This window comes from Megascapheus bottae, chromosome 15 (genome assembly GCF_031878675.1).
Source record: "Megascapheus bottae isolate mThoBot1 chromosome 15, mThoBot2.hap1, whole genome shotgun sequence".
Taxonomy (NCBI): Eukaryota; Metazoa; Chordata; class Mammalia; order Rodentia; family Geomyidae; genus Megascapheus; species Megascapheus bottae.
The window spans coordinates 10,760,986-10,776,759 of NC_143523.1; the positions used below are offsets into that span (position 1 = coordinate 10,760,986).

General features: G+C 49.5%; 1 protein-coding gene across 1 annotated transcript; it reads right to left on the reverse strand.

Moving 5' to 3' along the window:
* Window positions 1-5,420: 5,420 nt before the first annotated feature.
* Window positions 5,421-14,508, reverse strand: Kcnk18 (potassium two pore domain channel subfamily K member 18). The gene is made up of 3 exons (XM_090346877.1): window positions 14,286-14,508; window positions 11,813-11,941; window positions 5,421-6,247 (listed from the first exon to the last, which is right to left on the reverse strand). Exons 1-3 carry the CDS (start codon window positions 14,506-14,508, stop codon window positions 5,421-5,423), a joined length of 1,179 nt encoding a protein of 392 aa, XP_090203003.1.
* Window positions 14,509-15,774: the final 1,266 nt, after the last annotated feature.

Here is a 15,774-nt window from a genome sequence, read left to right on the forward strand (position 1 = left end):
CCCACCGGGGGAGGGGCTGCCCTTTCCACCTGGGCCTGGAGACCCCGTGCCTCAGTGGGCTCACATTGTGAGTGTGGTGCAAACCATTGCTAAATCCACCAGGATTGCATTTTACCTTTATCCCCAGCCACATGGTGGAGGGGCAGGGCCAGGGAGAGCTGAGCTCTGGCCTCCTAAACGCAGCAAGAGGGACAGCTAGATGGAGTTTTTTCCTTTGCATATTTGATTAAAATGCCACGGCGCTCTCTGGACATTGTCTTTTGAGCCTCACAACAATCCTTCAAGGCAGGCTGGGGGAATGGAGGGGGGATTGAGGGGTGAGGGTTGAATTCAGGGGCATGTGTTTTGCTACTTGAGCCAGGCTCTCAGTCACTTGCTTTGGAGTTTGTTTTTTAGCTACTCGCTCAGGCTTTTACCTGGGTTCATCTCAGACCATGACCTTCCTACTTCTGCCTCCTGAGCAGCCGGGATAATGATGTTCACCACCATACCCGCACCAAGGTAAGCACCCTTTCTCTGCCTATTTGACAAGTCAAGAAACTTGCTGAGTGTCGGGGACATGACTCTGTTAGTAGAGCATCAGTCAGCGAGGGAAAGGTTCGGGTTCTAAGTTCAAGTTCCCAGTCTCAGACCAAAAAATCAAAAAAACAAAAGAAGAAAAACAAACATCACTGAGACTTGCACCTGAGGGAGAGCTTGTCTTTACTTAGAAAGACCTTAATCTCCAGGACTCACCTCACTGCCTGGTCAGCACGGTGTCGAGTTTTTCTCTGAGGAATGTTCTGGGCTGTCACTTTCTCTCTGAACATCTCTGGGAAATGGCATGTAGTTTGTAGTTTGGGCTTTGAGGTGTTCCTGTCAAGCCTGCTGTCTGGTTCTTGCTAGTTGGAAACTCCCCTGCACGGTTATCTTTCTGAGAGTAGGTGTGTAGCTAAGGCAGGAAGGGGCCCAGAGCTGACTGACAGGTGTCTGGATCATCGTCAGAAAAGCCAGCAGGATCTGGAGAAAGAGACTGTCCCTGGGGACAGCATATCCAACCTCCCCATCGCTGTGAATGCGTCTTGGCCAAAGTGAGAAAAGGACATTTTCACAAATATGCCTTTGAGAAGGTCTCTTTAAAAAAAAAGACAAGCCACTCACAATTATGAGCATGAATATTTATTTAGAATGAATGATTTTTACAAAGTATAAACTTCACCACGCTGATAAGTACAAAACCAGGCCAGCATGCCAACACATCAGTAGAGCTCCCGTGGCCTAATGGAACTCCCAGAATTCCCAAGTAAGTGAGAGATCCTGAGCTTCCCTGGAAGTGACAGCTAAGAGAAACGTAATCTTTCTCCCAGGTTCTGCCTGCCAGAGGCTGGCCAGGCTTCCCAAAATTGGGGAAGGCAGGGAAGACTCCAGCACTACTGGCAAGCCCATCCCAGGAGTCTGGCACAAGCTGTTAGGGGCAGTCTTTGACATAAACACCAACCAGCACTGACCATCAGGGTAGACGGGTGGTGGGAATTTGTGCCAGCAACAGATGTTTGCTGAGGACTTACTGTGTGTTGGCACTGCTGGCGCCACATTACCAGTACAGCCAGGACTGTCCTGCATCTGCCCTAGCACAGTGATACTAAAGCTCACTGGCTAGAACCACTCAACAGTGTGAGAAGCAAAAAGCAAAACCACAGCCCAGACCTGGCAGACCTCACTACTGAAGGCTTCAACTGCTGAAAGTTTCCAGCTGGCCAGGATCTGGTCATAACCTGCAGCTCCAGAGCATCTCCTGTGAGCTGCCCCCCATCCCCGTGAAAGTGCCAGAGGAAAGGAAGCCAATCGTGAAGGGAGTTTCAGGACCCTCTGACAAGCTGTGGTGACAAAATGGATGACATGTCACACCCAGAGATGAGCTGTTAGGATTTATGGGTGGAGGAGCAGAGGACAGTGATGGAAAATGCCTCTTCCCAGGCAGGAACAGAGGTAAGGACAAGAGACTGAGGGCAATTGTCCTCAGACTGAGGCTTGCTTGGGGGACCACTGATATCTGAATTTAGTGGGGAATGCTATGGAATGCCCATTTATGTCCCTCTGTCCCCCACAACCCTTAGGGACCTCTTAGGCCCTTATCTCAGCAGAGCAGGACAGTGGCTGAGCTGTCACCTGCTGGTCCTATACCAGACTGATGCCACCTGCTGGTCCCTGAGCACAGGGACCACGCGGTCTGGCTACGCCATCTGTTGGTCACTGAGGGAAGTGCATGCAGAGCCCCAAGATTCTGATGCAGGTACAGGAAGGTCACAGATGAGCAATTAGATGGGACAGGACATTTTTCCGTACTTATGGGTGGGAGACACAGCAAATGACACCCACAATTTCCCTTCCAAACCAGTTCCAGGAATTTCTGGAGAAACTTTCAGGCTCCCAAATCTGAGAGGTAGACTGTGGTCAAGCTTGAGACTCATTAGCCACACCCATAGAGCCACTAGCTGCTGGAAATCCACACACACACACCACCACCACTACCACCAAAAAGAGAGAAAGGATTCCAGACCAGGCAGGGAGCTTCTTTCCATCACCAGGAGGAGCTGTGTTTGTAAAAGGTCAGAGATGGCTCCAACTGGAAATCTGCTGGAATTCCTGATAACAGGCCCCTCCAGTTTCCCCTTCTCTGTCCAAATGCTTTGCCCTCAATGCTCCTCTTTGTAACAGACTCTGCATGGTGAAGGTGGGAAGATTAAAAGGGAGAAAGACATGATTGTTTTATTTGGACAGCTCAGAATTGCATCATGACAAGAGAGGGGAGTCATGATAGTCTTAGAGGAAACAGTAGAAGTATAGAGAAGAAAAGAGCCACCAGGTCCAGGAGTCTGGGGACACTCTTAAAGGAAGTCAAATGTGCCACCGAGAGCTCCCAACTCTGGCTGCACATTGGAACCAATGTCGAAGCAACATCCCAGGCCAATGATGTCTGAATTTAGGGGGGAAAGGGTGGAATTCTATAGTATGCTCATTTGTGTTCATCCCCACCCAAGAGAGGTGGGACTTCTATGGACTGATTCCTTTTTAGATGAGGTTCCAGGGGCGGGGCACTCAGGGTGGAATGATTGCCCTATGAAAAGAGGAATAGAATACAGTCTTTGTGCTCAACCACAAAGAAGGCCTCATCTTGATCCTCATCATCTGTCTCTCTGTTCTTCCTGCCTTTGCAACTATGAGAAATCAATAGGTGATGAGTCAGCCCTCCAGTCTATGAAGTGTTATAATGCTTTGGATAGGAAGCATCCTCTCCAAACACTCTACTGTTGGTGACCTAGGTTCTAACTGGAGACATGCTTGAGAAGCAAGACGATTGTGAGGGCATTATTTTCATCAATGAGTGGATTTGCTGATGAGTTGGTCCTGAATGAATGGGCTCTTAGAGGCAGAACTAGATTGGAGACTCCCTGAGTGGGTGTGTCTCTGAGCTCCCTGAGTGGGTGGGTGTAGTGAGCAGCTCTGTTCTACCACACCATGACGTTCCACCACCTCCCAGACTAGAAACACAAAAACAAATGGCCATGGACTGAAACCAGGAGCCAATAAAACTCTCCTCCCTGAAGTTGTTTTTCCTAGGCCTTTTATCACAGAGATGAAAAACGGATGGCCACACAGCTCAGAGATGAAGAGGGAGGGTAGGGGGATTTGTGTTGAAGCTCCCAGGTGCCAGTGTACTCCCCAAAACTGAGAACAGCAAATTCACATCCCTACATAGGGACCCAGAAATAGCTGGTCTAAGATGACAGCAATATGGGACACGAGATAGGGGTTGAGCCGGAAATTATCCTTGGAGAGCTCTGTAGACCTGTAGAAGCAGCAAATGAAATAAGCAAAGAGAAGTGTGGAGTGGCTGAGAGCTCAATGCCTGCTGTGATGAGGTCACTGTAGATATCTGAGGATACACCTGACTTATCTTTGGATGCTCTGAGTCTGGGAAACAGCACCAATGCATGTCTGGGGATTTGAGACCAGATCTCGTGCTCCTGCTTGCATGGCATCTTGAATGCATTTGGATTTGTGCTTGTTGTTATTTATTATTACTAGATAGTTGTACAAAGGGGTTTCAATTCAACAGGTCAGTTTATGAGTACAATGCATCTTGAGCAAACTCATCCCTTCCTGTGTGGGGGTTGAAAGATCTTTGCTACACATCTGCTCAGGGCTTTTGTGGTTTGAAGAATGTGATTCCACACAACTCGCTGCACCTGGGACTACTGTCTTAAATCCCATCACTATGCGTCATGCCAGTTCTAGGTTGCTGTTCATACTGTGTGAACTCCATCCCCTGAGGTAGGTCTTCAAGGGCTGAAGGGATGGTGAATCCATCATGGTGAGGAAGAGAAGGAGACCTAAGATAAAAGAGCGAAGCCTTGAGAGATAAGATACTTTCTTTTCAAACCTCCTGCCAATCTACCTTGCTGTCCCCCATGGCATGTCCACCATTTATCCAGAGACAAATGTTTATTAATTGTAGGAGTTAGTTGATCTTTGTACGATGCTGTCAAAGAAACCAGATGTAGTCCAAAAACCAAGAACAAGAACAATTTCTGATAACCAAATAATGAAAGAGGCATGCCTTCCAGTAGCATGCCTGTAGATTGAATGATGACCCCATTAGCCCCATTAGTGGTTGATTGAAAGTTGTTCCAAAGAGAAGTAGCTTCTTCACACTTCTGACTGGCCTAACACGGGCCCAAAGGCAGCCCTCAGCTGAAATGCCAGGACCTATGGGTAGTGACCAATTCCTTCCACACATGGCAACCCACTCAGGAGCAGCTCAACAGGGTAGCCACCCAGTGAGTGCCAACCCTTCCATGGATGACACCAGCCAGCTCACTCAAGCGGTGCCATCAAAGCGTCAGGAAGAACTATGGCCTATTAGGCCCTTGGGAACATGGGAGGCAATTCATTGAGTGGTCTTAATGGCTGGACTAGAGCTAGTCTTGCATGCATTCATACAATCATTCAAAAAGAAAGAGGTTGCTCAGGCCAGTTCTCCCAAAACAAGGTAATTCTTGTCACAAGTAACCAGTGACATCAAAACGTTCTTGGATTCATCTGTTTAAAGTGGTGCTTTAAAAAAAAAAACTGCAGTCAATGGGCCTAGAGAAAGTAGCTCAGTGGTAGTCTGCCTAGCATTCACAAATCCTGGATTCAATGCCCCAGGAACACAAGAAAATAGCCCAAACTGCAGACAGGGAAATAAAGAGGACTTAGAGCCAGGTGATGGGTTTTCCTTCTGCCCTTAGGAAAAGGGCCTTCATTAGAGGGCTGCAGGCCCTAGAGATTGAACTTGATCTTCATGCAGGGTTTGTCTCCCAGGCCAGACAACCGGCTTCGGTGCCATAGGCTGCAGCCACACTCTCCAAGGCTGGCCTTAAGTCGATGAGGGAGCCTTACTTTCTTATAAGCTGGTAAAACTTCCCTTGTGCACAGAACAGCATGAGGGTCTTGTAGATGTGAATGAGCCTGTTCTGCATCAGCTTGAAAGCAATGAACAGAATCTCCATCCCGATAATGATATAAATGGAGAGGAAGAGGAAGAGATGAGGGTGGACCACGATGTCACCGAAGCCGATGGTGGTCAGTGTGACAAAGCAGAAGTAGAAGGCATCCTCGAAGCCCATCTCAGTCTCCCAGAAGGGCATGATGAGAGCTGCACAGGAAATGTAGGCGAAGACCACGAGGGTGATGACAGGAAGGGGAATGTCCAGCCTCTCCACCTGCCGGCCCACCTCGTCCAGGTTACTGATGATGGAGCATGACAGCTTCCCCAGCATCAGCTCCGGACACGAGCTGCTTCTCTCCACCGTCCGCAGGGGTGCTTGCAACTTGTCTGATTGCTCTCCTGCAACGAGTCTCTCGAACAGCTCCAGGTTGCAGCTCGGAGCTAAAGGATATCTGCCAGGCTTGGGGCTCTGGAGCGCCTCGGCTTCTACCCTGATGTCAGGGATGACCAGGATGGAAGGCCCAGCCGGATCCTCAGGCTTGGCCTCGGGCTTCTTCCTGCAGAGAAGCCAGGAGCAGCACCCAGAGGAAGAAGAGGATGATGACCAGGGCAAAAAAGGGAGCGCTCGGAATCGATTGTAAGACCTGGATAAGACGGTTGCCAGGATGTCACCTATGTCTGCGAGGACCAGAAACATCAAAGGGATGCCAAAGAGCGCGTAGAGAATGCACAGGAGCCTGCCGAGCCTGGTGACGGGATACATCTGGCCATAACCTGAAAAAGAGCCAAGATTTGTGGTCTGTCCCCCACTCCATCCCCTAGGAGATCTGCCTGTCCCTCACAGGACATTTCACAAGTTGAGCTTAAAAGGTGAATCTTACCAGGCACTAGTTAGTGGCTTATACCTGTAGTTCTAAGCTACTCAGGAGGCTGAGATTTGAGAAGCCTGTGGGGCAGCCAAGCCTGTGGGGCAGCCAAGTCCCATGAGATGCTTATCTCCAATTAACCAGCAAGAGGCTGAAGTGGAGCTCTGGCTCAAGTGGTAGAGTGCCAGCCTATAGCAAAAAAAAAAAAAAAGCTAAGGGATGGGGCTGGGGGCATGGCCTAGTGGCAGAGTGCTTGCCTAGCATGCATGAAGCTCTGGGTTTGATTCCTCAGTGCCATATACACAGAAATAGCCAGTAGTGGTGTTGTGGCTCAAGTGGTAGAGCTCTACCCTTGAGAAAGCCTAAAGGCAGTGCCTGACCCTGAGTTCAAGCCCCATAACTGGAAAAAAATAAAGCTAAGGGATAGTGCAGCCAAAGAATAAATGAATGAAAAAATAAAAATATTCAATGGAATTCTATGCTGCTGTCAGAAAGAATGACATCGACCCATTTGTAAGGAAATGGAAAGACTTAGAAAAAAAATCATACTAAATGCAGTAAGCCAGACTCAAAGGAACATAGGCTCAATGGTTTCCTTCATTTGTCATAATCAGTAGAAACCTTGGGCTCTCCTAGAAGAGATTTGCAATAGAGCAAAACCTAGAAACATAAGGCCATATAGTATGACGCTAAATGAAAGGACCTCTAGGATATAGAAACAAAAGCCATATAACGAGTGATTGTTGTCCTTAATGTACTATGTTATCTCTCATCTCTTTTGCCATCCCTTGGTTATCTCATATTGTTACAGTATCTCACTTTGTTATCTGATATATTGGATATATTTGTATTTGGTTATTTGAAATTGGATAGGGAAGGGGGGAAAACAGGATGAGGGGCGGGGTCGGGGGTGAGGGAAATGGGGACCAAGACATGAGAAAGGGTATCAATGTATGAGAAGTAATGCACCTTCTATCTGGTGAATATAATGTAACCCTTCTATTAATTACAATAAAAATATATGAAAAAAATATTCATCTCAAGCCTCTTGCCACTTGCCTGGCTTTCTAGAGGAGCAGAGAGGATCAGAAGCTATGCCCGTCCAGACATTTAACTTGAAACGTCCTTAGCAGGGTACAAACTGGGGGTGAAGTCACTGCCTTTTACCCTGCTGTGAGGGAGGGCTCCACTCCCTTGCAAGAACCCACTCACCATCGTCTCTTTCCTCTCAGAGGTGCTGGGGGGTGTGTGTGTGTACACACATGTGTCAGGGGCTTGAGCTCAGGACCTGGGAGCTCTCCTGTAGCTTATTCACTCAAAGCTTGTGCTCTACCACTTGAACCACAGCTCCACTTCCAAGGAATTGTCTTTGCTGAAATGGTTGACCCTCTCAGCTGGTTTGTGTTAACAATGGGCAGTTATTAGATGCCAATGGCATGCCCAGGAATTCATGTCCCATTGCAGCAGTGTGTATACAATTGTCTTCAAAGCCACTGTGGCAGGTCAGACAGCTAGGCCATAAATGGCAACAAAGCCAGCTGACGGCCTTGCTTCAAGACCCAGTGGTGCCATTTAGTAGTCTGTTACTTGACTCCCGGGCTTTCACATACCTACGTCATGACTACAGGCAGGTGGTGAAGGATGGATGCTCTGTCCTTGTCCCTGAGCATGGCTGAGTACAGAGGGAGAAGCAGAGGCACGAGATAATAAAATGGCTCGGTCCAGGACACGCCCACGCTCTCCAGGCTCAGGCCAATGGTTCCACTGCAGTGAACTCCTCTTATCAGGACTGGGCCTTGCCGGGAGTGAGAACTGGACTGTCCAGTAAAGGGAGGAGCATGCCAGGGTCTCCCTGCACTGCCTGGAGGCTGCACTCCTTGGGGGCTGCCCCTTCCTGCCGCTGCCCTCTGCATGCCCCAGATGCAGAGGGTAGGTACAGAAAGAGAGTGACCCAGCACGGGCACCCAGAGCTTCAACCAACAGAGGGAAAAGACTCAGCGTTTTAATGCCTCTGTTTAATTGCTGATGTCATAAAAAATGATTCCTATAAAAAATCATCCCAATTATGTAAATTAATTTGAAGGCAATTCCCAAGCAGGCTGAGTGCTGGTCTCCTCCAGACTTGATGCTCTTGTAGACTCCGCCTGGCAGGAGTGTGCAAGGGCTTGTCACTCTTGTCAGCTGGGGGAGGAGCTGTGGCCCTCAGATGCTCTCACCAAGCCCCCACGTCAGAGCACCCACACTGCTTTGTCTGGGGCAACTCCCTGGTGACAGGGTTAGCTAGTTAGCATTTATTGAGTGGGTACTGCACGCATGAGAGACAGGTAGATATGAGATCCAACCTCACTGAGAATCTGTTGTGCCGTGAGGGACAGATATGAATGGAAGAACCACATGTGTGGGTTTGACATCCCAAATGGAGATTCCTTGTGGGAAGGTTAGGAGCAGACTGTTCTCTGTGTCATTAGAACAAAGGACAGCCCATCCTGGATATAGGCTCAGAAACATGTCCTTGTAGCTCAAACACAGATGGAGAGGGGAATCAAGAATTAGGCAGGTGCAGCAGCAGGTGCAAAGGCTCTGGGGACACCCTGAAAAAGCGCTGTCTGTATGCTGAGCAGTGCATGAGCTGTACATATGTCAGCCAGTAAAGGGAGCAGAAATCCACCCTGGCCTGGCCTGCCTGAGCTATGAGCGTGATGCAGCTTTCCTGTGGAAGGAACCAAGAGATGGCTGATGTGCAGGTGCACTGAGGAACAGGTGGGCAGGACCCTAAGGAGGAAGGGCCTTGACCAGTCTAGGGGCTACACCCAAGTCTTCATTTTAGGAACCCATGGCTTCTACCTGGTTTGGGAAGGGGTCTTTGCATGTGTTATGAGGGACTCTGAGATAAGATGATCCTGGATCCAGGTCCTCTTCAAACCTGTATGGGATCTGAGAGGATCTCAGAGCCCAGGTGTCAGCAACGATGCCCAGGCCTGAGTAAGGCATGGGTCTCCAGGGCCCTCATCCTTATGGATGTCAGCAACCAAGATGAGCCATAAAGAGGGAGCCACTTTATTTCCAGACAGTGGTCCCCCAGTTCTCACACATCCCTAGGAAGAGGGGCTCCCCAAGAATAACCAGTAACTCTGGTCTCAGGGTTGAGTCTTCTGGTTAGACTTAGGTTTTTTTTGTTTTTGTTTTTTGCCAGTCCTGGGGCTTGAACTCAGGACGTGTGCACTGTCCCTGAACCCTGTTCAAGGCTAGCACTCTACCAGTTGAGCCACAGCTCCACTTCCATGTTTTTGGTGGGTAATTGGACATAAGTCTCACAGACTTTCCTGCCAAGCTTGGCTTTGAACAAAGATTCTCAAATCTCAGCCTCCTGAGTAGCCACCAATACCCCACCTGGTTAGATTTATTTTTTCATATATTTTTATTGTAATTAATAGAACAGTTACATTATATTCACCAGATAAAAGGTGCATTACTTCACAAACATTGATACCCTTTCTTATGTCTTGGTCCTCGTTTCCCTCACCCCACCCCTGTGGTTAGATTTATTTTGATTCGGGGGGGGCGGTGGAAGAGAGAATGTAAGAATCATAAAGTGCCTTTTAGGGTCAAAACTCTCAAGTTCTGACCTTATTATCTGCATGTGATGGACAAGAACAGAGAAGCTGAGTAAGCTGTCCAGAGTCACTCAGCTTTGGCAGCGTGCATGTCTGACCCAAGCTTCTCTTTAGCAAACATGAGTTGGGAATGTTCTAGACAAAGCCATTTGGTAACTCCCTGTGAATGAGCTGTGTTTACAACCGAGCAGAGATGCTACCTTCCAGAAAGCATCCCCAGGAAGCGAGGAAGCAAGTCTCAGGGAACATAGAGCCCTTGCAAAGGGAAGATCTTAACTACCCCAATTACTGAATGCTGAAATGCAGAATGGAAAAGTATATGGTTTCCTCTAATGCATTGCTGTATTCTGATACAATCAGTTCATGCCCTCAGCCCCAGAATGGATAAGAGCCCAAATTCTTGCTTTTCTGCTCCCTACCAGGACATCTGGCCAGAGCACAGGCTGAGCACAGGCCAGCCTCACACTAGGTGTGAGGTGTCCCTTCACTAGCATAAAAGCCAGGTACATACCAGGTGACCCAGAGAAGCAGAACAGGAAGTTGTAGTCATTCCAGAGGAAGCTGAATTGATTACAGGGCAGTAATTACTGGGGCACACACTGTCCTAATTGACTTGTGCAATGGGTAGTGGCTTTGCGTGCTTAAGATTTAAACGGAGCTAATGCATTTCCATTAGACGGGTGATTTGCAGCCTGAGCTCCCATTAAAACCACCTGGAGGGCCCTGAAAAATTCTGACGCCTGGATTTGGTCCCTAGAGACTTCAATGTGATTGGTGTGAGGCAGGATCAAGCCATGGTGCAGGGGGAGAGGGCTTGAAAAAGATATGGAGGTGATTCTGATTCGTGGACAGAGCGCATGCCCCTCCAGCATGAGCAGGTATTCTAATCATACAGATCTGAATCCTGGGCCCCAGGGCTGATGGGGCCTGAGAATAATCTGCATTCCTCATGTCCTACCCAGTGATTTAGAGGCTACCGATTCTTACCCACTGCCTGACAAGGATGCAATAGATGTATGGTGCTGATGCTGTTCTGTGGCTACAGCTTCAGTGGCTGCAGTGCTCAGATCGAGTGGAGCACCCAGCCCAAGGGGCCATAGGGCCAAGGGGAGAACTTTCATTAGCTTGGCCTACGTTTCCTGAAAGGGGGTGGGAGGGTGGCAAACGAAACCCTGTCTTCAGCTTCTCTGTTGTCTACAGCTGATGCCAGCCTGGACTACCCTGCTGGCAAAGCCTGCACCCCTTGCCTGTGGAAGGGACAGTCACAGCACCCCACTCAGGGGGCTATTGTGCGGAGGAGATTAGATGAGAGATAGAAAGCACGTTGGCACAGCGACGGAGCTTTTCTTCATAGGACTCCTGGCCTTTCCCTATCCCCTGTCTTAGCCCTGGCCACAAGAGCTCGTGGTCCATGCATAGAGGACACGTGTGTAGTCCAAAAAGAAAACCAAAAATGATCTCAGTGCTTGGCTGTCCCTTTGTGGGGTGGCTGTCATTGTCCCTGTCTCTGCTCTTGGAACCCCCGATCACGTCCTGGTCACACCTGTGGTCAGCCATGAAAGCCTGTGGTTAGGGACCCTACTGGGCGCCAGGTCAGGCATGCACTGCTGGCAGGACGCTTTGCACACAAGCATTCAGTCTGCGGGGACAAGAAAGGTTGAGGTCTGGTCCACACCCTAAGGGACTGGGACCTCTGCCCAGTTTCAGGACTAGTCCTCCTCAGTGCCAGATCCCAAGCTGGCATAGAGCCCACCTGCACCCTGGAGGTCTGGCAACAGCACCCAGCATTCCCCGCCCTTCAGAGAGATCCCACGGCTGGAGGATGCCACCGGGCAGGCCCGCCCTACCCTTCTACTCACCCACAGTACTGACCACCGTGCAGCAGAAAAACAGCGCGCTCAGGAAGGACCAGTCACGAGGGACTCTCAGCCATTCTGGTTTTACTTTCCCAAGATATTCCTGCAGCTCCTTTGTTTTGCCTTCCACAACTAGAGAGAGAGGGAGACCAGAGTGGGGCAAGGGCATAGTGCCATGCAGGTGAAGAGGACAGGTCACCCCCGGGGTAACAGCCATGGAAGGTCCAAGGTCCCCATCCACATCACAGCCCGGCCTTTAAAATGCTTCTGTGGCTCAAATTCTGTACTTAACAGATCGCCTATGCTCAGCTCTGGGATTGCTAGAACTTTCCAAATCTCCCCATTTCAAAGAGGACTAAAATATTCCATTCCATTTCCTGGAATTCTGGACAACTGAAAACAAACAAGCTTTTAGGAAATGCAAACTGTGCTGTGGGCTCCAAGGCCAAGAGGATTGTAGAAACGTTCTCAGATGGTTCTGTTGGCCTGGGCAGTCAGTGGAATCTGGGACTCTGCCCACCAGACACTGGTATGTTGAAGGATAGAGCCAGACCTGGCACACAGGGAAGTCACCACCTCCCAGGCGAGGCTCAGCTCAGACCCTGACTACTTCCTGGAGCCATGGCTAAGAGATTGCTTTCTGTGCCTCAATTTCCCCCTTTGCAAGGCAGTATAATGTGGCAGTAAGAGGTTTTGGGGTCAAATGCCTGGGTTAGGATCACTGATTCCATTTTTCTAGTATGTGAATGTGGGCACATGGCTCAACTACCCTTCTCTTTCCTTTTCTTTTTTATTTCCTTTTCTTTCTTTCTTTCTTTCTTTCTTTCTTTCTTTCTTTCTTTCTTTCTTTCTTTCTTTGCCAGTCCTGACACTTGAACTCTGGTCCTGGGCACCATTCCTGAGCTTCTTTGTGCTCAAGGCTACGGATCTACCACTTGAGCCACAGTACCACTTCTGGATTTTTTTTTTTTGAGTAGTTTATTGGAGAATCATGGGGACTTTTCTGTCCAAGTTGGCTTCAAACTGCGATCCTCAGATCTCAGCCTCCTGAGTAGCTAGGATGACAGGCGTGAGCCACTGGCACCCAGCTTGCCTCAATTTCCTAATCCGTAAAATGGGAATGTGTTGGAAGCTAGAGTAGAATCAAATTGTACCTTGATTTGCATCAGACCATGGCTTTATTGTCCTATTGTTTTATGGCCTTATTCTGTTTAAATTACCTGAGATTTACCATATGAATGTAACAGTTGGAAGTTCCCTGGTTTCAAGAAGGGAGGAGCTGGAGTTGAAAAAAACGAGGCAGTCTTTACTTGGGCTGCAGACATCCCGGACCCGGTATGTCTGTCTCTCTTCTATTTTTTCCTAGTCCTTGCCCCCTATTTCAGGAACCCCAATCTGCGCCCCCATGAAGAGAGTTGGATCATCTCTGGCTTCTCCTGCTCTCTACATTCAGGAAACCTTTGACTTGGAGATCTTGCATGAGGGATCTGGAGAAGAACCTATCTGTGCGCAACCTGACAGTTGGTTTGGAAAACCTTAGCATTTCTGGGGACTTAGAGCAGCAGCCATGACATCTCCAAGGCCCACAGAGGAGGCCTGTGTCTGTCAGATGACAGAGATGGGTCCCTCTGCAGAGGGGTCTCTACTCCTAGGACCAGCCTCCAGACAGCCCCTGGCCAGCAAGGCCCAGTCTTGCTGGGGTCTGAGGCCTGGCCATGCTTCCTCTCACTCTCTTCTTCACCATTTAAAGCCTTCATTTTCCTTTGTCTTTTATTTCTCCCTTCTTTCTTGGTTTCTCTTGATCTATTGAATCCATCTTTGCAAATTTCCTTCAGGGAACACAGCAAAGAAACAAACAACTAGATAACAAGTGAGAAGCACCCAGGATTTTAGTAAAGTACCCTCTGCCTTCCAGAAGCCTCAGGTCCCTTATCTGCTTTTGCTGGTCAGGAGCTTGCATGTCCCTCCCCTCCCCTGGGCATGCCTGGTGAGAACTCTGCTGCCCTGGACCACACATCAAGCTGGCTGATCAACTGGTGCGATTGCCAGTCCACCTCCCAGCCCTCTCCAGAGCCCCTCACAGCAAGAAGAGAATGCAGGAGAGGAGGGGCCAAGCTGCCAGCTCATGGTAGGAGCCAAGTCCACTCAGTGTGGCTTCTCAAATTTGAATCCCTGCTAAACAAATCTACAGTTAGGCTGGCTTCATTCTGAAGAGCAGCTCTGCCGCCCATCTTTACCCAGCCCCTCAAATCTAGCAATCCCTCTCCCTAGAGCGTTCCAGATTAGACAGCCTGGGCCTTTGAGGCTCGGGAGAGGAAGCTGCTCTTTAAGAGCACCTGCTTGGGGACATGCTGCCTCTGAACAGCCACTAATCTCCCCACTTCTCAGGGGACAAAACTGAGAGAAGTCACTTGCCTAAGGTCTCCCAAGAATGGGAAGAGCCAGCCTCCCACCTCCACTCCGGTGAGACACCTACCTGTCTGGTTGCACTGCAGAAGACGGCACAACTCACTCAGATAATTCTTCAAGTTCGGGTCCTCTTTCTCTGCTGAGACCGGGCGGCCCTCGATGGCAGAGAAGAGTGCAGCACCCACCAATGTGTAGGTCACCAGGCAACAGAGAAAGCAGAGGCCAGGCAAGAGCTTCCCCAGGGCCTCGGGGTAGCACCTCTGGGCCTGTGGCGGCCCCTCAGCCTCCATCCTCTTGGAGAGTCTAGGGCTGGATGGAAGAGCTGTGGAGGGGGCTGGAGCATGCAGGCCCAGCCTGAGAACGAAGGTGGGAGTGGCCAGAGCATGGCCAGGCTCCAGCACTAAGTGGATGGTGGATGAGCTTCCCCCAGGACTTAGGAAGCAGCCGGAACCCATCATGTTCAACTCATCGGAATTGCTCAGACGGCGCCCCCACTAGCGCCCCAAATTGCTATTGATTCCACTGACCAGCCTTGGAGCTGCCAGCAGGGGCTTTGGGAAGGAAACACGATTATCGTTTTGTGCATTGTTTGGCATTTCCCATCTGTAAAAGTACAGTGTTGGATTTCTGGGTACCAGGTCTGATTTTTGTTTTTATTTAGCCAAGTGGTTATCCATCTTCCTGAGGACATTCTGTGACCCACCCCCACCTTTGTTCTAGCTAGACCCCTTGCTCCGACATACCTGGTCTCCTGGCACACATAATAATCAGTGCAGTCACAGCTCTGGCTCCCAAAGGGCCTTTGTCCTGCATGGATCTCATTCTGTATTAGCATATAGCACACCGGCCCCTGCTGTGGCCTCCTGGTGGCCAAAGCATCCTTCCTGGGCCTTTAGTGTTGGGCAGGTCATCAGACTTGCTCCAGCCCATTGGATGTTAGTTCACTATATGCAAATGAGGGCCCTGAAACCTGGGCATGTGACCAGATGTGCTCTGCTCTGCCATGGGGAAAATGTGCCCCAGTGGCTGGTGTACTTGCATTTGGATCCTTCTTCAAGAAAGGCTTTCTGGGGACTGGAAATGGAAGAGAACTCGCTTAGTGTTGACCAAGGTCATGGAGTTGATCCCCAATATCACAAAAGAAAAGGAACAAGAGAAAGAATGAATGATGAAGTGACTTTGCAGAGCATAGCTTACGACCATCTCTGGCTTGTTGTTTCACTATTTCAGCTTCCCAGCCTTTCTCAGTCAGCAATTAAATAGGACAGTCCTTGGTGAACTGAACAAGTCTGCCTGTTTCTCCCAATGCAGGATGGCTCCCAAGCTGCAGTCTTGCCTACAGTCCCTGATGGGCCAGCAGGGACCCTGTGAGGTTGCCCTGCAGTTGGGTTCTCTTTCTCAGATGGCTTCCTGCAGCTTCCTTTCTCTGGAGTAACACTCTACTCCCCAGTATAGCTTTTGCCCTGATTCCCCCTCACAACATGCTTCCCAATCTGCCATGGCTGATACCACGAGTTGTCTGAGAAAACACTGAGACTGGCCTCTGAGACTGGATT